Here is a 25,448-nt window from a genome sequence, read left to right on the forward strand (position 1 = left end):
AGTTTTATGTTTTTTTTGTGTTATTACGGCGTTAGTTACGATAACAATCATAAGTTACGATGTAACTTGCGATTTGTTCACCACGCGAAGTTTCATTGCATTATTACAACGTTAAATAAGCTTTTGGCTCTTTTCCAGTCCCCCCTTTCAAATTCAATTTTTAAAAGCTTATTCAAAGTTATTATAATGCAATGAAATTTGGCGTGGTGAACAAATCGACAACTGTGAACAGACTTGTTCTTCATACTTTACAGCGTAACATCACGCATTTAGCCGTAATAACTTGTAACACAAACATAAAACTCGGTAGCTTGAAAGGGGTGACTGGAAAAGATCCAAGCTTTTGAAAATTGAATTTGAGAGGGGAACTAGAAAACAGCCCCGATAATCTAGGTATGGATTGAGATGTTGTCAATCAGCCAGCTACTCGAAACCGATCTACCTCAGAACCGAAACGAGACAGAATATGTCAATCAAGAATAACAAACTGCCATATATTTCGATAATTAAAATCAGACTTTATTGTCATCAATTACGCCAAATGAAAACAATACTGCATAGTATATCCATTTCAAAACATAGCGCCCAAAACACGGTTACTCTTTACTGTTTTCACACACTGCTTTTCGTTTACCAGAAAATACGGCTCTTTTCCAGTCCCCCTCTTTCATTTTTTCTGAAATTCATTACATGAAAAACCTTTTAAAATAATTTTCAATGTTATAAATTGCATTAAAACGTGTCAGCGTGAACAGCTGAACAAATTTTCACAACATTTCTAACATGCAAACTGCCGTGTGAACATTTTTTGATCATCTCTGTTTTGTAATTTAACAGGGGGGAATGGAAAAGAGCCGAAAATACATTAGTTACGGCTTTGGTTTCTCTCGCTATGAATTGTCAAATGATCTATGGCTCTTTTCCAACTTCCACTCACGTTTCGAGTTTTAAATTTCCTTAGTTGTTCCACAAGTCATAGAATTGTCGCTATGCTTCAGAATTGATTTACACTATGCGTTAATATTTTCATTTGGCGTATTTTATGACGCTGGGTTTCGATTTTAAATACTGAAGTTTTTGGCAGTTCGTTATTATTCATTATTTTGTATTTTCTGATAATTAAAGTAAATAATTGTACGGATTAAATCAGCCAGCTACCCAAAACCGATCTACCTCAGAATCAAAACGAGACAGAAATATGTTCCGACAACCCGGGCAGGAGCAGTTACTGGGTATGAGAGCTAACCCGGCTGACCTGGGACCACTCACCATTTTTCGTTCTCATGAGGGGCAAGGCTGCTCTCGCTAGAACTCATAGTAAGAGAAACCAAGTTCGACACTAATGAGTTTTCTGGTAAAGGAAGAACAGTGGGTGAAAAAAGTTAAAAAAACTGAAAAATCGAAGAATTTTCACAAATATTACAGGCGCTGTTTTAGAATTAATTTATTATTGTTTTCGTTTTGCGCATTTTATTACCTGAATTCTGCTTTATTATCCGAAACATATCACAGTTCGTTACTTTTTACTGACTAGTAGTTTCCGATAAGGGCTCTTTTCTACTTTCCCCCACCTTTCAAAATATGGAGTTTTATGTTTTTTTTGTGTTATTACGGCGTTAGTTACAATAACAAGCATAAGTAACGATGTAACTTTCGATTTGTTCACCACGCCAAGTTTCATTGCATTATTACAACGTTAAATAAGCTTTTGGCTCTTTTCAAGTCCCCCTTTTCAAATTCAATTTTTAAAAGCTTATTTAACGTTATTATGATGCAATGAAATTTGGCGTGGTGAACAAATCGACAACTGTGAACAGATTTGTTCTTCATACTTTACAGCGTAACATCACGCATTTAGCCGTAATAACACGTAAAACAAACATAAAACTCGGTAGCTTGAAAGTGGGAGTGGAAAAGAGCCAAGCTTTTCAAAATTGAATTTGAGGGGGGGAACTGGAAAACAGCCCCGATAATTTAGGTATGGAATGAGATGTTGTCAATAAGCCAGCCACTCAAAACCGATCTAACTCAGAACCGAAACGAGGCAGAATATGTCAATCAAGAATAACAAACTGCCATAAATTTCGATAATTAAAATCAGACTTTATTGTCATCAATTACGCCAAATGAAAACAATACTGCATAGTATATCCATTTCAAAACATAGCGCCCAAAACACGGTTACTCTTTACTGTTTTCACACACTGCTTTTCGTTTACCAGAAAATACGGCTCTTTTCCAGTCCCCCTCTTTCATTTTTTCTGAAATTCATTACATGAAAAACCTTTTAAAATAATTTTCAATGTTATAAATTGCATTAAAACGTGTCAGCGTGAACAGCTGAACAAATTTTCACAACATTTCTAACATGCAAACTGCCGTGTGAACATTTTTTGATCATCTCTGTTTTGTAATTTAACAGGGGGGAATGGAAAAGAGCCGAAAATACATTAGTTACGGCTTTGGTTTCTCTCGCTATGAATTGTCAAATGATCTATGGCTCTTTTCCAACTTCCACTCACGTTTCGAGTTTTAAATTTCCTTAGTTCTTTTACAAGTCATTATGGTATAAGCCCGTGATGATTAAACATAGAGAATGAAGGGCAACAATGGTCACGAAAATTGGTTTGTTTAGCATGACAGTTTTAAATGCATTATGACGAGATTAAAGAGTACTTCAAACTTGAAATTCAAGAGTGGGGGAGCCAAGCTCTCAAAAAAAAAGCTGAGAAATTGCATCGTAAAAGTAAAAAAATAAAGCACCATTCCTTTATGAGTCATGCACAAACAATTCAGTTCACTCTGTCAATAAATTTTTTCACATAAATATCTAGTTTTAAGAGGGCTTGAACTCTATTTTTTTGATCTACGAACCATTTTGAAATGAAAATCACTTCTTTTGAAAGTTGACAAAAATGCACGTGTATGTTTTAATTGCCATCTGCATCGCTGTAACTCAAGTGCAAACAGCTGCGGTGGAGGAGAGGGGTCCTAAGAAATGCGAGGATTACAGTGACTGCCCCCCTGGACAATTCTGCTCCATGATTGATTCCTTATGTGCTAGGAAACCATGTACAATGGCGGATGGCCCTTACCATTGTGGTGAAGGAGCAACCTGCAATATATATTTGCTCGAATGCTATCCTAATTGAGATAATTGAAGATTGCACAAAACTAAACGACATGAACTAATTGACGTAAACCAAGAACAAAAATTAGAAAATTAAGCAAAAATAAACGTAATAACCAAAAGTAAACAACTAAAATGAAGCAAAAACAATGTTTTGTTTTAAATTTGGGTTCTTCCTTTTATATTTGGCTTTTAACCTTTTTCCAAACAACCCTCTTCGCAAATTTCTCACTTTAACTAATACTACATTTGCTTGATAATCTGGTGGCTACTAGTTTTTAAAAACAACAAAAAAATTTTTTCTGCTGAGTAAGTTTATACAGATGATTGGCTACGTAGCAAAAAATAGACAGAACGTAAAATACACACGTCGCAAGCCAATCAGAATCGATAAAGGAAAAAATTAGGTGCACTTTTTTCCTAACTCTATTCCGATTGGCTTAGGACTTGTCTAGCTTATGGCATGTCTCTTTCTTGGCCGCACTCCAGATGATGTTATATTAGTAGTTATTGCTTAAAGTTAGAAAATAAAACTAATTTTTTGTTTTTAATTTCTCTAATTGAGGTACTTTTTTTCCAGAATATTTGTTATTCATACCCTACAATTTTTCATTGCCTGTTTAGTCAAAATCACACGAAGAACAACTATAAAAAGTAGAAATTTTGAAAGGTGGGTAGAAATGAGCCAGATTAGCTTTTGCTTGCTAAAAATGCCTAAAACTGATTAATCTTTTTGAAGACTTTGTCTGTCCCATTTTTTTTGCATCTCTTCAACGGCACGCAATTTTTTTTCAATGAAGTCAATTGTTTTTTCCGACAAGCGCAAAGTCACTGGTGTCGTCAACAACTTCGGACCGACAAGATTCACTAGAAAGAGGAATTTTTCCATTTTGAATGACAACGCAACTTTGTTTCAAACAACTATAGCACATGAATTCAATATGAGAAAACAGTTTCTAGAATAGTTTTTTGGATAAACAAAAATGCATAGTCAGTCAGAATAGAAAAATTGCTCTTTCCAATAAATTTAGTCTGTCCGAATTTGTTGACGACATCGGTGAATTTGCGCTTTATCGGAAACCTCTTACAAAGTTGCTTTGCTTTGCTTGTGACCTTGAGTCTTGAACATGGACTGATTTCCAGCATTGCGCGTGAGACAGTCTGAAGAGCAAAGTAAATTGATTGCGCTTTTTCAGAGACGCTCAAAAAGGGCCGAAGCATCAAAATAATTTTCATTCAACAAACTTTTGCCACAATTCTTTACATTAAAAAAACTGAGAAATTAATGGCAAAATCGATGTTCTTGTGTTTGTAAATGGCCAAAAATCTGTGCCTTTTTAGATGAAGTTTTTCATATGATGCTCAAGTTCTGAAATGAGTGAAAATTGATGGGCGACCAAGATAATTATCTGGGTCTTTCCCATTATTGACTCCAGTCGTCTAACAAAAAGCTTGTAGCTAGCACCCAGCAGTGAAATTTGTTTCTGGGTATGTAATTTCTCGGAGGAGGTAGGCTATGATGCTAAAGACCCAATTAGCTTGTTAAAGTTGTTGAGCGAATAGGGAATGGGGCTCTTTTCCAGTCCCCCTTGATGTGTTCTGAAATTCAAAAAATATAAGTCTATTAAAAAATTCCTTTGTTATAAGTTGCATCAAAATGTGTCAGCATGAACAGGTGAACAACCCTTACAACATTTCAAACAGGCAAAAAGAAGTGTGAACAATTTTTGAACAGCTTAATTTTGCAATCTTACGCGAGGGGTGGGAAACTGGAAAAGAGTCGGATAAGGTCATTAATTTGGTTTTAACTATATCTCAAAAACTTGAAAAACTGTTCAAGAATATTGCTTAAACTATATTCGGTTAAGGCTCTTCTGCACTTTCCCCCTTCATTTATATTTAAAAAAATTTCAACATATTATTATGGCTACATGCGTGCAGTTAAGATAAAAAGTATGAAAAAGAATAAAGATCAAAGTTGATAGTTCAATCAGCAATGCAAGTTCCAGTGCACTTTGACGGTGTTAAAATAGTTTCTAAATTTTGAAAATCAAACGTGAGAGAAAAAGCAAAAAAACCGCGGTCAAAAAAAGCTGTTTTCTGGGTAATTAGGCTTTAACGTTTTTTTTTAACTTAAATTACTAAACAGTCCTAGGCAAACCCGTACACAGGGCGTTTTCTGTGCAAGATCTGAAGTTCTGTATTTCTAACAGATGTTGGTTCTTAGATCGGAAATTCTTTTTTTTTCAGATCTTGACAATAATTTGAAAACTTCAGGTCTGAAGTTTGTATCTGAAATAATCTTGAAAAACAAAATTTCAAATCCGAAATCAGATCTGAGAAACTCTTTGTTAATTTTGTTAAATTTTTGAGCAAACAAATAAGTTTTTCGAATGAAATGTTTTAATCAACTCTGTTAAAAGCTATCAAAATCAGAAATATGAAAACAGAAGCTATCAAAATCAAAAATAGCAATAGTTGAGCCAGAATCATTGTTTTTTTTAGATCTAAAATAACCAAGAAAAATAAATTTTCAGATCTGAAGTTTGATCTGAAATAACCGATACCTTAAGTATCCAAGCGTTATTTTAACACTTCACAGCCTTTTTCGGATCTGAAGTTTAGATCTGAAAAAGATTCTTTCAGATCTGAATTAGAACATTTAATAGGTACGGGAAGTCAGTGTGCATAATCTGAGCAAATTCTTGAACAAAATGACACGTATGGGTAAAAAGTAACTTAAATGATGAAAGACACCGATCTGAGATGAGATAAAATTCAATGAAAAAAACTATGCTATAAAAAGAAATAACCGTACTCGAAGCCAGAAATTCATTTTTAAAAACTTTGAAATAATTTTTTTTAAGCAATTTTTAATGGACATTGAGAAACAGTACGTTTTTTTTTTAAAAAAGACAACATATTTTTGATGACCCAAAGTTTTCAAAACTATTTGATGTATTCTATGCTGTGCACGGAATTTAGAACATGGTCCTCCGTTTCTGAATACGGATTATTTGGTCCCCATTGTCTGAAACGGCATTTTTGTCAGTCCCCTTAGTTTTGAGGTAGGTTCCATAGTGTCCTTTTCATAAAGTAATTTCGGATAGAGTACACCGTCTCTTTGTCACGCTGTCTATTTTTGGCTGGATATGTTCGTGTAACTCCTTAGTACAATACTAACCCCTGTCTTACTCTTTTATTTCTTAGTCTTAATAGATCTAGCAACATGCTGATTTATTGCTCTAGGGGAGAGAAGAAAAACATCTTGTTTCAATCTTTATTCTTTTTCCTCTAAGCCGCCAGGTTTTCAGTTTGACAAATATTAAATAAATTTTAGTCATGGATCATGATTGGTTAGTATTAATATTTTACAATGAAGTATTTTTAAAGTATGAAACAAAAAAACTAGTTTTAAACTGGTTCAGTATCAACCCCAAAGCTCAAAACTCAGTTCCGCAACCCACTCTCAGAAAAAATTGATCACCATAGTCGAAACTTAGATTTTTTGGATTTTTTTGGGTCCCAGCGGTTGGAATCCTAAGTTTTGATGGTTCCTGTGGCCCGAACATTTTTGTTTAGTCCCCGCCATTTGCTTGCTTTTTGTTATTCCATAAAGTCTGAAACCGGTCGGTAATTGTGATTATTTGAAACTTTGAAAATTTTTAGCGAACTCACAAAATCAACCCCATAGGATGAAGCCCAAAAAAGCTACGTGAATTCAAAAAAACCAGCTAACTGGCCTTTTTGGTGTTATTCCAAGATTTGATTTGTTTGGAAAACTTTTTAATATAATAAACAAAATGTTTCCTTCATGAAAACCAATTTTTGATTATTACACGACTGGAAAATATCCAAAACTTGATATGATCTCAAAAACTAAAATTTAGTTTGTTCTCTTCCATAATGAAGAATACATCAGCAGACGTACCAAATAAAAGGACCAGTGGTACTTTGTCGTGACGTTCCGACTGCTAAGGGTCATCATGATTCTGGCCATAATTACAAAACAATGCTCAAGCCAGTCTTATTTCAAAAACAAAGTACCATTTATCCTTCATATAAACACCTGTACTAAAATGTTTTGTTTTGGTATACGTTTTTGTATAATAAAAATACACGTGCCAAAAATCGTTCAAAACGTGTTCATATTTAGTTGAACGATGAACGTTTGAGTATTTACAGACTATATGTTTTTTAATAACGATTTATTTTATATCATAGTTTAACAGAAATATACTTATTCTGAGCTAGATTGGTTTTTCCTTGGACGCTACACTTGTTTTAATATTACATTGAGCAATTTTATATTAACTTTTGTATCGCAACTGGAGGTATTAAAAAGTTTAAACACTTTCATATTTTTGCAGTCATTACCCTCAACTCAATCATTTCAATAGAAATATCTGACAGTAGTTAATAACTATTATAACCACATATTTTAGTACATCATCAGTAGTTACCATATCAAGACCATTCCAGGGAGATTGAACCCTTGTGACCTTCCCTTTGTAGTCACAGTCATGTCTTCCTCGCACACTACTGTGACCAGTTCGGACAGGAGGGGCTCCATTGCGATGGCTGATCGCAGAGGATCCATTATTGTCGGTGGCGGCGGCGGCAAAATAAGTAGGCCAGAAGAAGAAAAAAAAGAAACTAGTTTCAACTGAAATTGCTTCCCACAGTTTCCAGCATTAGTAGCTGCGAAATTGTTTTTTTTTTCATATGCTTTTTTTTTATTAAACACCATTACTTCTACTTAGTTTCTTAAAACAATATATAGCGCTTGAAACTGGGATTTAACAAGATACAGAGACATAATATTCAATATGTGATTGAGATTATTTTGTTTTTGGCAGAAAAGATTCAAGAAAGTCGTTGGTAAAAAATAAAAGGTTTTTCCTGTATTTTCAACCCTTTCACTACTAAAAGAAATGACCATTATTATTTTTACCCCAGATAAATTTCGGTAATTTTAGCAGCGATGAACAACACGAAAACTGCTTCCATGGCCAAAAGTAGAGTGTCAATTTCCATTTCTAATCGCAGAAGGGGCAGTATCATGCCTGGAGGGGGAGGGGGGATGGTCGGAGACAAGAGTTCCATCCACGTGCATGGGGGACACCACAAGAAGAAACATATTAGAATCATGGATGGAGATGTGGATGTGACACCTCAGCCACTTCTGCAGGTAAATTTCCCCCTTTTCTCCCCTTTTTTGAACAAGTTGCGCCGCGCCCTCTTCTCTATCTTTTTCCTTACTACAAGAGAATCCAAAAATAAGAGTTCTCGAGTCTCGCTCTGAGACGCTTAAAACAGGTTAAATATTAGTCTTATGACGCTCTCTCAAGTGATATTTGTGTGAAAAGGTTCCTTGTTTTTATTTTTGTCTGGGTAATGAGCTCACTTAGAAACGATTTATTTTGATTATATTTTTATTGAGAAGGGTTGTTTGCTAATTTTTTTTTGGTTTGTTTTAAAACTAGAAACAGCTGGGTGGAATGGGAGTGTCAAGCAGCTTATGCCTTCTCCTTTGAGCCATAAAAATCTTAATCACATTTTTGTTCCGACCTCATCACTGGTAAAATTGAACGGAACTATGGCACAGCCTAAATTTTTGCGGTCGATTTTAAGATCCAGGAAAGCTCATTGAGGGTTAAGAGTAATATCATAACAACATCTTGCGTAATATCTTAAGCAGGGGCACAACGTAATATCATGCGTAATATCTTAAGCAGGGGCACAACAGCGGTTCGCCGTGATGAGCTGTACAGCTCGTATGTTGGTCCTATCCCTCGTGGATAAACGATCTTAAACAAATACCATATGGTCGTTATATGGTCGTTATAAAAAGTGGATTTTGGAGCTAATGCTTCTGCAATTTAGCTATAAGCAAATCCTTTTAGCAGATTTTTATCTCTTTTGATCCCCCTCCCACTGCTTATTTTGTTTCTTTTAAAAACTGCGCAAATTGTTTCTTTTGAATTGCTGTAATAAAAAGTATGCAAAGCTCCCAACAAAAATTTTTTTATGTCGCCGAGAAATTCTGTAGAAGTTTTTTTTGAGAGGAGACTGAAAATTACATTGAAGTCCACGTCAATGTCAATGGTTGTGACTTTACTGCAGGTCGATCCCTACATGGCCAAGCAGAATCGTTCGTACATTGGAGGGGGGACTGGAAGTGAGAGTGGGACTGGTCTCATGGGCATGGGTGGACTGAACACCCCCACCGATGGACATTCCCAGATGTCGGCTATGCAACACTCCGCACTTGGGGGGACCATGATGGGAGGTAAGAGGGAAAATCATAGTAGGATCAACGATTCTATTTAAATCTTGAAACTACGACCAAACTGAGCTAATTGTGATCTTAATAAATGCAGATAATTTATTTATGATTTTATTGCTAGATTTATTTGTAAGATGCTTGAAATGGACGAAATGAAAACAGTGTAAAAGAAACATTTGTTCGAAAACTTTTCAAACATTTAAAAAGATTTTGATTCAAGTCGCAACAAAAAACATCAAAAAGGAAAAACATTTCTTGTTTAAAACTAGGCATGACTTTTGGCGCCGCCATGTCCAAGCCGGTGTGGGCGAGTGGGGAGGAGTCCCATCGCTCGTCACGTGACTCAGTGGCCGACGACTACAGCGAGGCGGGAGTGGCCGAACCACAGGCTCTCGGATTAGCCGAAGTGACGACTAAACATGGTGAAGAGATACAGGCACGTCGATATACAATCATAGAAAAGTTCACATTTTTCACAATTTTTTTTTGTTTTACATGAGCAAGTCTCGTGAAAAAAAGACCGCGAGAATGTGCCTTGCTTGCATCAAAAGTTTTTGACGGAGAAAGGTTCAAAGTAAAACTTCTGGATTTTTCCTGCAAGTTATGGGCCCTGAACTTTTATTCTTACTCATTTTGAAAATTCACTATTGTCATAGTTTTACAAAGATCTTTATACTCTTAGGTCAAAAACTAATTGCAACAAAAGTCTAGGCAAGTATTTATAAGCACGTCAACATTCACAAAAAGGTTCTCCTTATTTTAAGTTCATCAAAACTGAATCGAAAGTGTTTTCTGAACACGTCTGTTTTCTGGAAAACTTTATTAACATATCAAAAAACTGCATAACATTTAGAAGTGACGACATGACCAACTTAACTTGATCACCTTTTTTGTTCGAAAGTAATTTAGCCGAAAATGTTAGATAAACATAGGGGCATAACTTCAATCAAATTAGATACTAAACTGTGTTAAAATCTATTTCCATATAGGAGCAAATAACCGAAGAAGACAAGGAAAAGAACGTCGATATCATCTTGACCGAGACTCCGACATTCTGGATTCTCGACATCCCTGGAAAATGCGTCGAAGCAGGAACCGACGAAGTCGAAGTTGTCAAAGAGCAAAACGCGAAGTACCAAAAACTAATCAAAGACCGAGTCGGTAATGATTTATACGCACAACGTGGCATGCAAACGTTTAATAACGGACGCAAAGTCAAACATGCTCAAACTGACAAAGTTTTGACAGCCGATCAATTGTCCATGGCTGCGACATGGGATATGTACGACACATATTTGGACATAGCCGAAGACCAGCAGGAAAAACAGGACGAAGAGCCGGAAATTCTCGGCGGCGAGACGAGTCGTGCAGATTCGCCGACCGGAGGCGACGACGGCACGGCAAGCGTAGCAGGAAGCACAGCGACTTCTAAAGGCGGCGGGTCGTATGTTGAAACAAAAACGGCAACAGGCAACGTTAGTGTTGTCAGAAGCGTGCAAGCTAGTGTTGCCGCTACGAATGAGGAAGGCGTGCCACCGGGTGATAGCATCTTTGCTGGAAGCTCCCTCGGAAACGCGGTTACAATGACTGAGTCAAGTATGATCAACAAAGAATCACCAGAAGAACTTCTAAAACAAATGAGCGATTCTGAATCATTTCTCAAAAACCTGTTCATAATGGAACGAATTGTTGTTCAAAATATATACCAACCAAAACTAGCAATTTACAGAAACTTGCCAGTGTATCCGGATGTCGATGCTTACATAGCGCTGGAATCTGCGGACGAGATAAGCTCATTGAACTATCAAAGAATGAATTCTGAATCATTCAACGCTACTGCAAAGTCTGTTAATTCAACTTCGATTTTGTCGTATGGCCCTCATTTAGAAAAATTGTGGTCCTTTTCTTGCGATTTGACCAAAAATTACACGGTGCTTTGTATGAGCTGGAATAAAAGCAACCCGGACATTTTAGTGGTTGGATACGGACAATCGACCTATAGAGGTCAAAGCGAGGGTCTAGTATGCTGTTGGTCGATAAAAAATATCGAGTACCCCGAACGAGTTTACAAAGTAGAATCGGGCGCCACTTCTGTCGGGTTCTCGGCAAGTCACCCAAATTTACTCGGCGTCGGAACTTACGACGGTTCAGTTTGTGTGTTTGACGTCGGAGTCAAATCTGCGGATCCGGTTCTGGATAACTTTGACAGTCCGGGTAAACATACGGGACCCGTTTGGCATTTGGTCTGGGTGGAAAAAGAAAGGTCATCAGGAGATGATAAAGGTCAAATCCTGGTGTCAATTTCAGCTGATGGTCGAGTTTGCCAATGGTCAATCAAAAAAGGTTTCGAATACTTGGAAGTAATGAAACTCAAGCGGGTTTTCCAGTCGAAGAGTTCCAGCAAATCCACTGGAAGCGAATCGCTTATCAACCGATTTTCATCTGGAATGGGGTTGGATTTCAAGGCTTCAGACAGCAATTTGTACATCGCTGGAACCGAAGACGGAAATATACACAAATGCTCTTGTTCGTATAACGAGCAGTTCCTCTCGACTTATAATGGTCATTCTGGACCAGTTTATAAAGTCACGTGGTCGCCATTTGCCGGGGATATTTTCCTAAGTGCCTCTGCGGACTGGTCGATCAAAGTCTGGCATCAAGACATGACGGAGCCGGTTATAAACATCCAGCCTGCTTTGAAAGCTGTTACGGATATAAACTGGTCGCCTATTTCGTCGACTATTTTCGGTTGCACTACTGAAGATGCGGTTCAAATATTTGACCTTGAGAGTTCGATAATTGACCCTATAGTAACACACCCCGTAGAAAACAAGAAATTAACCGCGTTTCAATTCGCTCACAATTCACCATGTGTTTTATTCGGGGATTCTCAAGGGGAAGTTGCCGTCATGAAAGTTCATAATGTTTTCACGGAGGATCAAGAAAAAATAGCAAGTGGGTGGAGCAAAGATGCAGAACAGGTCAATGACCCCAGGTTGTCCGAAATTGTGGGGTCAACTTTGAATAGAGAAAGTGAAGTGAAAGCTAAAAATGCGCCCAGCGAATCTCAATGACATTCACTATTTTCATGAGCTCAGAATTTCTATCAACCTATATTTTTAACAAATAAAAGTTTTAAGCCAAGCCTCAATTCAGTAGAAAAAGTAGAAAAAGGTCAAGTCAAATTTTTAAACCGTTTGCTAATTTATCGCCAACAATTTTCCGAAATTCTCGGATAATCGAATCTCAAGTTAAGTTGGTTTCCGCGATTCGTAGTTGATCTATTAAAAACTTATCAGGCCTAAGCATAGTCCGCTTCAGTTTTTGCTCCACACAGAGACTCATTTTTTTGCGTCCAGAAATTTCACGTGAAAGCAGGGGCGGATCAGCGGATTTTCTCAAAATATTCGAAGTTTTTGTCGACTTTTTGTTGTTTTAGAAAAATCTGATTGATTTATGAGCTCTACCAAATAACCATATTCACTCTATTTTGACCAAGTTTTTTGCACCGCAATCGATTTTTTTAAAAACAAAGCGGCCAAAAAAGTCGTTTTTTGGCTCTTTTGAGAAACTTTGGCCACAAAATTGCGTTTTTTTTCGGCTCGACTTCACTCCTCAGAATAGGAATATGCTGACTAATGAAAAATGGATGTCCTATTAGTATAAAAAGGAGGAATTTTTGGGTCAGCGGGGGGCGAATTCCTGAGGGGGGGGATGGAGGGAAATCAGAACACCTGGACAGCAAAAGAAGACGTCAGGCTTGCAGAAAAAAAAGCAGAAGTTCTCATGAACTGAGGATGTTCTGGGATGCAAAAATAAAAACAAAGCATTTGTTCCGAATGACGGCTAAAATCTTCATACCATTGATGCGGTAAAGAAAAAGATTATTATTTGTAGAATTTGAGAGTTGGTGACTCTGTAAATTCGACTAATTGCAAATTCGATTTAGATAGCATCACCTCGGATTTGTAAAAGGGACAAAAATGTATGATAAGCTAGTTTATCAGCTCAATGGTTTAGTTTTTAGCCTAAAGTAAAAAATGAGAACAATCAAAAAGTGGACTTTTTCTCTAGGTTATAATTTGGGATTAGGATCGCTAAGAAAACTTGGTTGCCTTAGCACTAAATGGCCGTCGCTTAAGCCAGTTGGCCCAAGTAAACAAACATTTTCAGGGCTCGGACGGTGCATATTCGGTCAGAAAGTGACAACAGTCCTTTCCACAGTTATCCAAAAAAGAGGGAAAACTGTAAGAAACTGTAACATCCTGGTCTTTGCTTTGATCGTAGATAACTTCCCGAAAAAAATTAATAGGACAAAAACGCTTCAAATTCGGAATTGAAAATTTTTCATTCCGGTGGAAACTTTCCGATACCTTGTAACTTTGGGTTATGATAGGTGGTGACAAGTTAAAACATGTATTATAAATTGAGCCAACTCCGTGAGTGGGACCAGAAGTTTCTCTTTTTTTTTGGAAAAACACGACTTTTCCAGGAAATACGTTATTTACGGAAAATGCTGAAGGAGGGCGTATTGGTTTTATGGCGGCAATTAACCTAAGACACCCATTCCGAAAAAAAAACTTTTGAAAAAACCGCCCCTCTTTATGTTCTCGGTGTTTCGTTTCCCGGCAAAAAAGATTAAGGACTGAAGTCAAAAAACATCCAAATTTTGACAATGTTGCCCAAAATTGTATAGAAAACCCTTGAAATTTTTGCGGAAAGCTGCCCGTTCCCTAGTGTTGCAATGCAAATGTAGAATAAAACAAGAGTATAGATGCATATAAAATAAGCACAGTTGGCCAAGCGGACTAAGACAAAGTAAGCTAACGCCGATTATATGTGTGAAATAACAGTTGACGTATGTTCGAGTCCCCCACCTGCCCATGTATTAATATACTAAAAACGGGGGTTACATCCTATTTTAACTGTTTTTTGGTTCTAATTCGGTTCAGCCTTGATTAAGGTTGACCGCCAAAAAGAGCAATTTGTCTCAAGGACATTACCGACCGGTTCTTGTGGCTAGCTTGCGCCGATTTGTACCAAAAACTGACAGAGGCTAAAAATGTTGTATGATGTCCTGATCAATAGAAAAATACCGAAATTTATCTATTGCCTGAGTTATTTACCGATAAATATCTCTTATTAATTTACGAATTCGGATTCATTTATTTTCGTTTGGAGATTAGAGCGGCCACATTTTGGCGCCCCACAAGGGACCTTCGAATATTCTAGCAAACCTTCAGGTCCAGTGGAGTATTCCAGCCGAGTATTCCTTCAGGCCAACCGAGTATTCTAGCAAACCTTCAGGTCCAGTCGAGTATTCCAGCCGAGTATTCCTTCAGGCCAATCGAGTTTTCCAGCAAACCTTCAGGTCTATTATCCCAGCCTTCTGGTCCACAAGGGACTTGACGAAGACGCGAAGTTGGTCGACACGAGCTTCACCGAGGAACACAAGTTGGCAGCCAGCCAATAGAATTGGCACTTGGCAGAGTTGTTTCTCGGACAGTTTCCCCGACTCGAATACCCATTTGGCCGAGTGTACATGGCCAAAACTTGAAGTGTGCAGTTGGACGAGGAGCCTGTAAGCAGACAGGTGAGAGAGCAGACTGGTGGAAAAGAGGCCTGTTCAGGTGTCCTGATTGCTGATTGTGGACTTTTGAGCTGTGTTTTCTCGACACCCGAAGTTTTTGGATTTTTTCCCGGTGTCGCCAATCTCCAATTAAAAGCTGTAAGACGTTTCCAAAACTTTCAAAACTCTCCATTCGTGCTTTAAATTTATATACGATGTCATATATGCTAGAAATTTTCCCGCAAGCTAGCCCTCGGTAATTTTTCTCAATACCCAAACTTTTTGGACAGTTCCGTTGAACTGAAATATCTTACAGTCGGTACATAGACAAACTGACTTGACATTTTTTCTCGATACCAAAAATTTTTGGATATACGTGAACGGAATATTAATCAGTGAAATCGGAACATAGACAAGAGGTACTGGACTAGTTTTTTGGATTGGTTTATGGCTCGAACCTGCTGACCAAAATTTACTGAAAAATTTTGTGAAAAAAGTAAAAAATTAACAAAAAATCCTCAAAACGTCTCCAGAATTCTGCGAAACTGTGCTGTAAGATGACACCAACTTTATGTTAAGTGGTCTGGTAGCGAAATATCAGGCAAATTAAGTTGAGTTTTTTCATCCTCAGGTTTCTTCCGCGTGTGTTGTTGGAACTTAACCAATTTGCCTGATACCCCACCCACCATTGGTGAAATTGAAAGCCAGTGCGCTTCAAATAAAACAAAGCCGTTTCAGCCCGTCCCATTATTGACTTCGTTGCGTGACAGTAAAGATAAGTGGTCAGGTAGGGTGATATTAAGTGAGTTAAGTTGAATTCTTTCATCCTCGGGTTTACTCCGTGTGTGTTGTTGGAGTTCAACCGACCTACTTAATTTTCCAACCCCATTGGTACTTAAGCGTAACGAAGCCGTCGCATAGGTCCCCTAAGTGTATGGTATTCATTCTAGGAGCTAGTTCTTTGGATCACGCGCTCCGAAAACTTCCCGCTCCGTCCCAGAAGCGCGTCAAAGATACTTGCTTTACGAAGCCAGGTTTAAGTTTGAACTTTAACGCTAGGGACTCTCAGAAAACAATACAGTACTACCTTCATCATTACTTGTCGCACCGTAACGACCTTGTAATTTGGCACGACGCCATTAATAGCTCGATAAGAAGGCACCGCAGCAACAATAACCGCAAGCTGAGTAGTGAGCAACTTGTCAATTTGTTATTAAGGAATAGGACAAACATTTGTGCGATCGTATACTGTAGACGGAACGGAACCGAGGATATAGAGGAAAGTTTAGGTTCAACAGGTATTCTCGTTCTCAACGTCGTTAAAGACTTTATCTCTAAGCGTAAGGCTAAGGACCAGGTACTAATTGAGAAGTACAAAGAGCTTCACCAGCCTCCTTCCCTTGAGTTAAGGACTCTCCTCTTTCTAAGGCGTTATAGCGCTAATCTTAACATCCTTAAGACCCCTCAAAGCTCGGAAAGCTATAAGAAATAGGCTTCAGGTAGAAGCTTTGAGACGTCAAGTTCCCCCGTCTTGTAAGCTAATGTTGATTTACTAATGCAAATTTAATTACGTACCAAAACAGTATCTCATTTTATTGATTGTTTTCTATAAGTGAGCATCCGTAGAATATTGTCAATTTGTGAAAAACATGGACAAAAAATTCCAAAGTAAGATACGCAAGTTATTCGAAACCCGTCTAAATCTAGAAAATGAGCTGCTTAAAGGTCACTCATTATTACTTGAGTACATTGAGAATAATAGTCGCACTACAAAAATTGATAATGCTGTTTACAAATGTAAAATTGCGTTGGAAAAAGCTGTCGACGTCAATGAGCAATTAATTAGGTTAGCGGGAAAAACGGAAAATCCTGAAAAAATTATTGCTCAGCAAGACCTTTGGCTTAAGAAAGTAACCGAAATGAACGATAAAGTAATGCACGAAGCTCAGAGTTACAAGATGAGCATTGAACCTTCGTCATTTCCAGCAGCCGACATTACAGGGAGCAAGGGATTTTTACAACAAACTAGGTCTGAGACATCCTCACGCTCGCACAAAACAAGTGACTCAGCAGCACGAATATCTGAAAACAGGTCTAAGGTCTCTAATAAGTCTAAGGATAGTAGAAAGCTTGACTCACATAAGTCTGATAAATCTGCTTCCACTCGTCATACGTCGACTGTTCGCACTATGTCATCAAGTGAGAAACGGCATGAGTTAGCTTTAGTAAAACGACGCCATGAGGAGCTGTAAAGGCAGTATCAAGTATCTTTAAGACTTAAAGAGCAAGAGAACCGTCTTAAGTTCGAACAAAGTCAGCTGGAACTAGAGCAATTGGCTGAAAATCATAAAATGCAACTAATTGAAATGGAATTGAAAGCGTTTGAACTTGAGGACAGTTCATCTGAGGTTAGCGAGAAGGTAGCGGAAAGTAACTTGACAGGAGTAAGTCAACCTATTTCAAAGGTAGCAACCGATCGAACTAATGATTCGGTAGACTCTGTTAGTTCACAAGCATCTCCCGACGTTGCTAGTGCGCCAGGTTTGCAGGCCTTCACTCATGTACCCATTTCGTCAGGACCGACGACTTCAGCCCTCCTTGCTCATGCAATTCACACCAGTAATAGTCATAACCATGAGCACAGAGCATTGAGTGACCCTGGAATCCATAGTTATGGACATCGGGCTATGCCTCAATTTGGCATTGCAAGCTTCTGTTTCATTCCCAGCCTCTGTTCCATTCCCAGTTAACAATATGCATTCTAGTGTACACGTGTTACCACCACCGTCTGCTGTTCCTTTACAGACCATGAGTTCAAACATAACTAATGGTAGTTTTGCCATCGCGCAACCGGAATCATTACCTGTCCCAATGTTACCGACCCAACCCGGTTCTGGTTTTGTTTCTTTGTCGCCTGCATTTGCTGGTGGGGGCTTCTCATCTTCTGGAGTAAACACAACGCCGGTTTTCTTTTCGGCACCTAATTGCCATGCAGTGCCAGTCCAGACGCAACATTATCTTCCCTTTGTTCCGCATACTGTGTCACCTAATATCAACGATTACTACACAAGTGATGCAAACTTATGGCGATTGGCAGCTACAACTCCAATCGTCACGCCTGCTCAGTGTTGTAATGCTGGAAACATTTTTTCTAATGTGACAACTATTGTCCCATCGTGTAACACCGCCGCTCCGTATACTAGTGGTGGGACTGTGTATTTTAATACTCCCCCAGTTCATCCACAACATGTTCCGCATTTTGTCAATCAAACTAATACTGGTTATCAGCCAGTCAACGAAGACTACGCACCGTCTCCCGCTTATCCGAACCAAGGTTGTTCATCGGATCGACCTCTCTCCGCTCGTGAATTGGCGGAATTATTGATGCATAGCCGCAAAGATCATCTTCCTGAATGGAAGTTAGCCCAGTTTGACGGCAACCCGTTAAACTGGCACGAATGGTTTGGTCAGTTTAAGTCCACCGTTGATTCCGCTGTTCTCACCGATGATACGAAACTGACATACTTAAAAACGCTCGTCACAGGCAAAGCAAAAACCGCAATTGCGGAGTTTAGTTATAGTGGCGTTATGTACAAGGATGCACTGGCCACCTTGCAACGGAAGTTTGGGCAACCACATGCCATTGTTGGTGCGCATCTTGATAAGCTGAATACTTTTCCTCCACTTAAGATGCACAATTCAGAAAATGTCATTAGTTTCTCCTCTGCCATATCTGGCCTCGTAGCAGTTTTCAAATCATTGTCTTTCAACGATGATCTAAAGAGTGTTAACCTGTTAAACCAAGCTGTTAGTAAACTTCCGCCTAACCTCAAGGAGGCTTGGTCAAGGCAAACTGTTAGACATAAGTGGCAGCGACCAACACTCTTAGACTTTAACAACTGGCTGAAAGAAAAGGCCGAGGGGCATGAAAGATTACGTTTACTCAACTCTAAGGCAAAAAACGAGGAACCGGTTAAACCAAAAACAACCAAAATTTTTGCAGCCAATAGCCAGGTAACTAGTCAGGCTCAGGATAAGTCTAAGTTTCCGCCGTGTGTTTTGTGTAAGGGTAGTCATGCATTGTGGAATTGTGCTGTTTTTAAGGAAAAGAATGCTACTCAGCGAGCAAAATACGTAGCTGAACAGAAACTTTGCTTCGCTTGTCTCAATGGCAATCATAGTTTCCGGCAATGTTCTAGAGCAAAAAAGTGCCCGAAGCCAGAGTGTGATAGCACACATAATGTCTTGCTCCATGGAGCCGAAAGAATATTTCCTCGGAAGGAAAATTCAAATGTCTCGAATAAGGCTGGAACAAACAAATCCAAGGAGAATACAAACACTTCCACCCATGCCGCTGTTAGTGATGTACATGACATTGAATCTTCTAAAGGGTTGTTGCCAAATGCAACACTTGGTGTATCCTCGGATGTAACCAGTCTCCTGACGTTGGTTCTTTGTGATAGTGCATCGACTCACTCCTGGGTGTCTTCGTCACTCGAAAACCGTCTCGGCTTAGTAGGGGAGCCCGTTAACTTGTCAATTAGTGGTTTCAATTCGACCACCGTTGTTGAGACTCAGAGGGTCAAGTTTACAGTTTCCTCCGAGCCGAATAAAAGTGATTTCGTATTTTCTCTCTGTGCATATGTTAAAGACAATATTCGGATTGGTTCCGAATTAATCAATATTGCTGATTTGCAGAATAAATATCCACAATTAGCACCTATTAAGCCCATTCAATATACTTATGAGGACGTTGAAGTTATTATCGGACAAGACTACTACCACGCCGTTAGACCCATTGAGTTCATCTTGGGAGATGATAAAAACTCACCGTGTTCCGTTCGCCTACCGATAGGTTGGGTCTTAAGTGGTCCGTTGCCGCCGTCCGGTAATTCTACTTCTTCGTGTTTCAAGTGTGTTGTTGAAGATTCTTCTCTGACCGACCAGATAAAATCCTGGTACGAGTTGGAATCGTATGGTGCTTTCAAACAAGTCGATGCCCGTTCCGCCGCGGATAAACATGCTTTCTCCATCCTCAATTCTGAAACCGTTCACAATGGCGAAAGATACATTGTGCCTATGCTTTGGATTGATAGTAATGTCAGTCTACCAAACAATGATTACTCGTCACTCGCCCAATTTAAATCATTAGAGAGAAGGTTAAGTAAAGACCCTGAGCTGCGCGAAAGATACGCAGAAACAATTAGAGAGGACATTAGGAAAGGCTATGTCGTTACCGTCGAACCGCATGATCCACGTAAGCGTTCCGATCGCGAGTGGTATCTTCCGCACCATCCCGTCGTAAATCCGAATAAGCCGGGTAAGGTGCGCCGAGTCCTTAAGGGGGCTTCTAAGTTTCACGGCACATCCTTAAATAAGTCCTTATTGGTGGGTCCTGACCTAGTCCAAAATTTAATTTTTGTGCTTTTGCGATTCCGTCAACATAAGTACGCCGTCTCCGCGGATATAGAGGGTATGTTCCTCCAGGTAGGAGTCCTTGCCCGCGATCAAATTTCGCTCCGTTTTTTGTGGCGGGAGGATACCACTTCCGATGTGGTAGTTCATCAGTACACTCGCCATATATTCGGCGCACGGGATTCGCCTACGTGCGCCAATTTCGCGTGGCAAAAAACAGCAACTGATAATATGTCCACATACCCTGAGGCCGCCTCAGTCGTAAATGAAAAATTTTACATGGACGATTATTTGGATTCATTCGAGAACGTTACCCAAGCATTAAAACTAGTCGCGATTTGGTTTCCTTACTAAAATTGGGAGGATTTAATTTGACTAAATTTGTCAGTAATGCTGATGAAATCACTTCAGCAATGAACCCCGAGGAATCCGAAACCTCATCTTCACCCATCAAGGAAATATGTAACGGTGCCGAACAATCATCACACGTCTTAGATCTTAAGTGGGACCATGTGAAAGACACATTGGTTGTTAGCAGAGGCGTGGATCGTCCTCTCGATAAAGCAATAACTCAACGAACCGTCTTGAGTTTCGTCTCTTCTGTGTTTGACCCTGTTGGGTTAGTAGCTCCATACACAGTTAGGGCCCGTCTTTTACTGAAAGATATTTGGAAAATCAGTGGTCAAAGTTGGGACGACGAATTGCCAGAAGACATAAGAGATAAGTTTCTCGAGTGGCACTCCGGTCTCCATCTCTTAGGGCAATTGACTATTCCCCGTTGTTACTTCACAGAGCCTGTTGATCAAATTGAGCTCCACATGTTCAATGATAGCTCGCAGGACGTTTTCTGTGCTGTTGGATTTTTGCGTGCGCGACTCGCGAGCTCGCATAAAACTCAAATATCCTTCATCTTTGGTAAAGCTCGCGTTGCGCCCATGAAGGCGCTATCTATACCGAAGCTAGAGCTTCAAGCTGCTCTGCTCGCCCCACGACTAAAAGATGATATACTGGCCGCCCTTACCGTCTCTATTAATCATGTCTTTATGTGGACAGATAGTACAACAGTTTTGCAGTGGCTAAACTCCACTGAAAAATTACCTGTATTCGTCGCTAATCAGGTCGGCGAAATCCTCGAGTCGACCACTATTGATGAGTGGCACCATGTTCTGAGCGGCGATAATCCAGCTGATACCGGTACGAGGGGGGGATTTCTTCGGAAGCCCTCAAGGATAGCAGCTGGGTTATTGGTCCGAGCATTCTCAGGACTACTGATTGGCCGTTTATACCCGACGAACGTGTAATCAACAAAATTCGTTTGAAGGGTCCTTCTTGTGATGTTGATAATTGCTTGGAGACATCATCATCCTTCGTCACCGATGTCACATCAATCAAACATCCCGAACACGGGTTCAATTGGGAAAGGTTCAGTTCCTTTACAAGATATAAACGAGTAGTCGCTTTTATGTTGAGGATGTTGCCTTCACATAAGCATTTTCGTGGTAAGGACTTACGAATCACCGACCCCACTGAACTTGATATTGTAGAAAGCAAACTGATTCATCTTGCTCAGATGGAATCCTTTCCCGTTGAGTTAAAAACACTCACCGCTGGCAAACCTATTAAGAATATTAGTAAAATTGCCACATACTCGCCATTTATCGGTCCCGCTGGAATCATTCGTTCCACCGGACGGATTGTGCGCTTAGTGAATACCGAGTTTGATACTAAGCACCCAATAATACTCGACGCCCGACATACCTTAGTTCGTTTGTTGGCCCGCAGCCTCCACCATGAGCATTTTCATCAAGGATTAGATTACATGCGCTCCGTTTTAAATATGAAATATGCAATACTTGGGTTGCGTCGACTACTGCGGTCTATCGAAAATCGATGTGTAACATGCCGTAAACGCAAAACAAGCACCATCCAGCCAATTATGTCCGATTTACCGGTCGAACGTCTCGGATACAAGCAACCACCCTTCAATCATACGGGTGTGGATTACTTTGGACCGCTTTACGTTCCGGTTCGCAGAAGCACGGAAAAAAGATGGGGATTCCTTTTTACTTGCCTCACCACCAGGGCTGTACACCTTGAGATTGTACCATCTCTGGACACCAGTTCGTGTGTCATGGGCATTGAACGGTTCGTTGCGCGCCGTGGTACGCCAAGTACAATCTGGTCGGATAATGGCACGAAATTCGTTGGCGCGGAAAAGGAATTACTTTCCTGCATCAAGAGCTGGAATGGCATGGCTCCGACCATTTTTGCACATAAAGGTGTTACTTGGAAATTTAACCCGCCAGGCGCACCCCATCATGGCGGCTCCTGGGAACGCCTCGTCCGAAGCGTGAAGCGCGTGCTGTACGATATCCTAGGCAGTAGGCGAGTCACTGAAGAGGTGTTAGGAACAACACTCTGCTTAGTTGAACAGGCTTTGAATTCGAGGCCAATCACTCCCGTTAGTACCGATTCACGTGAGTTAGAAGCGTTAACCCCAAACCATTTTTTGCTTGGACAACATGCCACAAGCTTTCCTTCGCTTTTACCCGGGGAGCACTTCGATCACAAGAAAAGGTACGTGCGAGCGCAGTCATATGCTAACGCGATTTGGTCTCGTTGGCTTCGAGAATATGTTCCCTCGCTGAATAAGCGTGTCAAGTGGCACACTCATTCTGACTTCACTCTTAAAACAGGCGATCTCGTGTGGGTGATTGAGCCCGATAGTCCGCGTGGGTACTACCCTCTCGCCCGAATCGTCAAGCTAAACTACGGACAGGACGGTTGCGCCCGATCCGCCCTTGTCAGGACCGCAACCCGTGAAGTCACGCGGCCGACCGTTAAGCTCGCTCCGGTTCTTCCTTCTTCAGGGGGGGAGGATGTTGCAATGCAAATGTAGAATAAAACAAGAGTATAGATGCATATAAAATAAGCACAGTTGGCCAAGCGGACTAAGACAAAGTAAGCTAACGCCGATTATATGTGTGAAATAACAGTTGACGTAGGTTCGAGTCCCCCACCTGCCCATGTATTAATATACTAAAAACGGGGGTTACATCCTATTTTAACTGTTTTTTGGTTCTAATTCGGTTCAGCCTTGATTAAGGTTGACCGCCAAAAAGAGCAATTTGTCTCAAGGACATTACCGACCGGTTCTTGTGGCTAGCTTGCGCCGATTTTTACCAAAAACTGACAGAGGCTAAAAATGTTGTATGATGTCCTGATCAATAGAAAAACACCGAATTTATCTATTGCCTGAGTTATTTACCGATATATATCTCTTATTAATTTACGAATTCGGATTCACTTATTTTCGTTTGGAGATTAGAGCGGCCACACCTAGCCCCAACACTTTGAGAAAACAGTCGGTCACTTTACTTATAATTGGAGACAAATTTATCCATTGGGAAAGAAGCCACAAGGGAGATATGACTGTTAAGTGGTTACGTGGAATTAGTGGGATGAATTAGAGTGGAACTAGGCAAACAAGAGGAAAATATCCTTGCTAGCCATAGGAGAATAGTATAAAATACGGTAAATTTAAAATAAAGTCCTTGGAAAGATTGCTCAAAAAACTCGGCTTAGATAAGAGATTAGTCGAACTTGATGTTAGATCAAATTAGTTAGAGACACATCAAACGAATTTGGAGTTTAGTAATAGCGTTGTCGGTGGAAGAAATCAGTTACTAACTAGAGTAAGAGGTACTAAAGTTTTTGTCAAGACTTTTAGGGACGATCTTAATTCTAACTGTTACTAAAACTCTAAAAAAAACAGAATAAAAATCCCAACAAACAGCCTACCACTGGCAGAACAATTGTTAGTAGGTAACGAGATAGTCGAAGAACAGAGTTAGAGAACAATTGTTACTGAGTCGGAGGATAAATATTTGTTAGAGGAACAAGTCACGCTAAGACCGCAACCAGTTGGTTCTCGTAGTCAGCGAACATTTTTGCGTACGAAATCATAAAAAATACATCCAAGGAGCAACCCCTACATCCAAGGAGTAATTCACTAGAGTTACAGAGCGTAATTGGAAAGTTATGATTCTCAAGAGAGGGAGAATTGTTCATTTGAAGTGCATGGAAAATGATTTTTGTTTAGGCAATTGTGTTGATAAACTGCGGACCCTTTACTTTGATAAAATTAGTTGAATAATCTCCGACCATTCTTTTTTTTTGTCTACAGTAATCTCCGAAGTCTACATTTTTAGGTCAAAACCTGTTGGTTCTTCTTTTTCAAAGGTTATCGAATGTATTTCGAATCGATCTAATTTAGAAAAATAAAAATGTAATTTACAAAAAGAGTAACTACCGTTTTTTAAAAGTAACTTTTGTGATACATTTTCGCTCAACTACTACTATCCGTAGAAAAATGTGTGAAAAATATGTTAGCGTCAGTTCTTAAGATAAAATTTTGGAAAATTCAGAAATTACATATTTTTGAACAGAAGATAACTAGTTGCAGTGCAAGTAGCACAGAATATTGCGATAACACTCTTACAGGAAAAAAAAACAAATTCCTTCTTAAAAAAAAACACTCTGTTTGTCCGTGTTCTAATCAGAGATTCGAATCAGAGTGTTCTAACACATGTTCGAAAAATGAAAACCAAGAAAAAATGGGAGAAAAAAAAACGAAATATCTATTCTAACTTTTTAAAAGGTTTTTCCAAAGCAATATATTTTCAGCTTCCAAAATCAGTTTTTTGCTTTGCAAAATTTCTCATTGATAGCCGAAACTACCTTTTTTCATAACTTGACCGTTTCTCTAATCAATTGAGTTTCTAGCTCGAAATTTGACTTTAAGTCAAGTTTGCAAACTGATTTTTTTTAACCACTTACTCTAATGGTTTTAAATTTCGTTCAAATTGCATCTGAATGGATTTTTGCATAATCACGTTTAACCTTTGAAACTTTTTTGTACTTTCGTCAAATTAGTGTTGTTTGCAGTGTTCGGTGTGAGTAGAGAACATTATGATTTTGCAGAAAACTAGTGAATATGACGTTATCTTACCTGATTTTGCAATATTGCCGGTAAAAAACGAAAC

At 39.3% G+C, this 25,448-nt stretch overlaps 2 protein-coding genes across 4 annotated transcripts in view; one reads left to right on the forward strand and one right to left on the reverse strand.

The window, feature by feature from the left end:
* The window catches only part of LOC134853297 (adenylate kinase 9-like), a 570,635-nt gene that overhangs the window by 110,985 nt on the left and 434,202 nt on the right, over positions 1 to 25,448 (reverse strand). The gene's annotated exons all lie outside the window — the stretch shown is intronic.
* LOC134852976 (dynein axonemal intermediate chain 4-like) lies at positions 7,276 to 12,563 on the forward strand. 3 transcript variants are annotated; one of them, XM_063868867.1, is made up of 6 exons: positions 7,276 to 7,464; positions 7,576 to 7,759; positions 8,110 to 8,321; positions 9,257 to 9,422; positions 9,689 to 9,855; positions 10,409 to 12,563. In XM_063868867.1, the coding sequence occupies exons 2-6, from the start codon at positions 7,654 to 7,656 to the stop codon at positions 12,491 to 12,493; spliced, it is 2,736 nt and encodes a 911-aa protein (XP_063724937.1). In that variant the 5' UTR covers positions 7,276 to 7,464; positions 7,576 to 7,653; the 3' UTR covers positions 12,494 to 12,563. The 3 variants fall into 3 exon arrangements, with proteins under 3 accessions (XP_063724937.1, XP_063724938.1, XP_063724940.1); XM_063868868.1 differs by having other exon boundaries at positions 7,276 to 7,759; positions 8,113 to 8,321; XM_063868870.1 differs by lacking the exon at positions 7,576 to 7,759.

The sequence above is a fragment of the Symsagittifera roscoffensis genome, chromosome 8 (assembly GCF_963678635.1).
Source record: "Symsagittifera roscoffensis chromosome 8, txSymRosc1.1, whole genome shotgun sequence".
Lineage (NCBI taxonomy): Eukaryota > Metazoa > Xenacoelomorpha > Acoela > Convolutidae > Symsagittifera > Symsagittifera roscoffensis.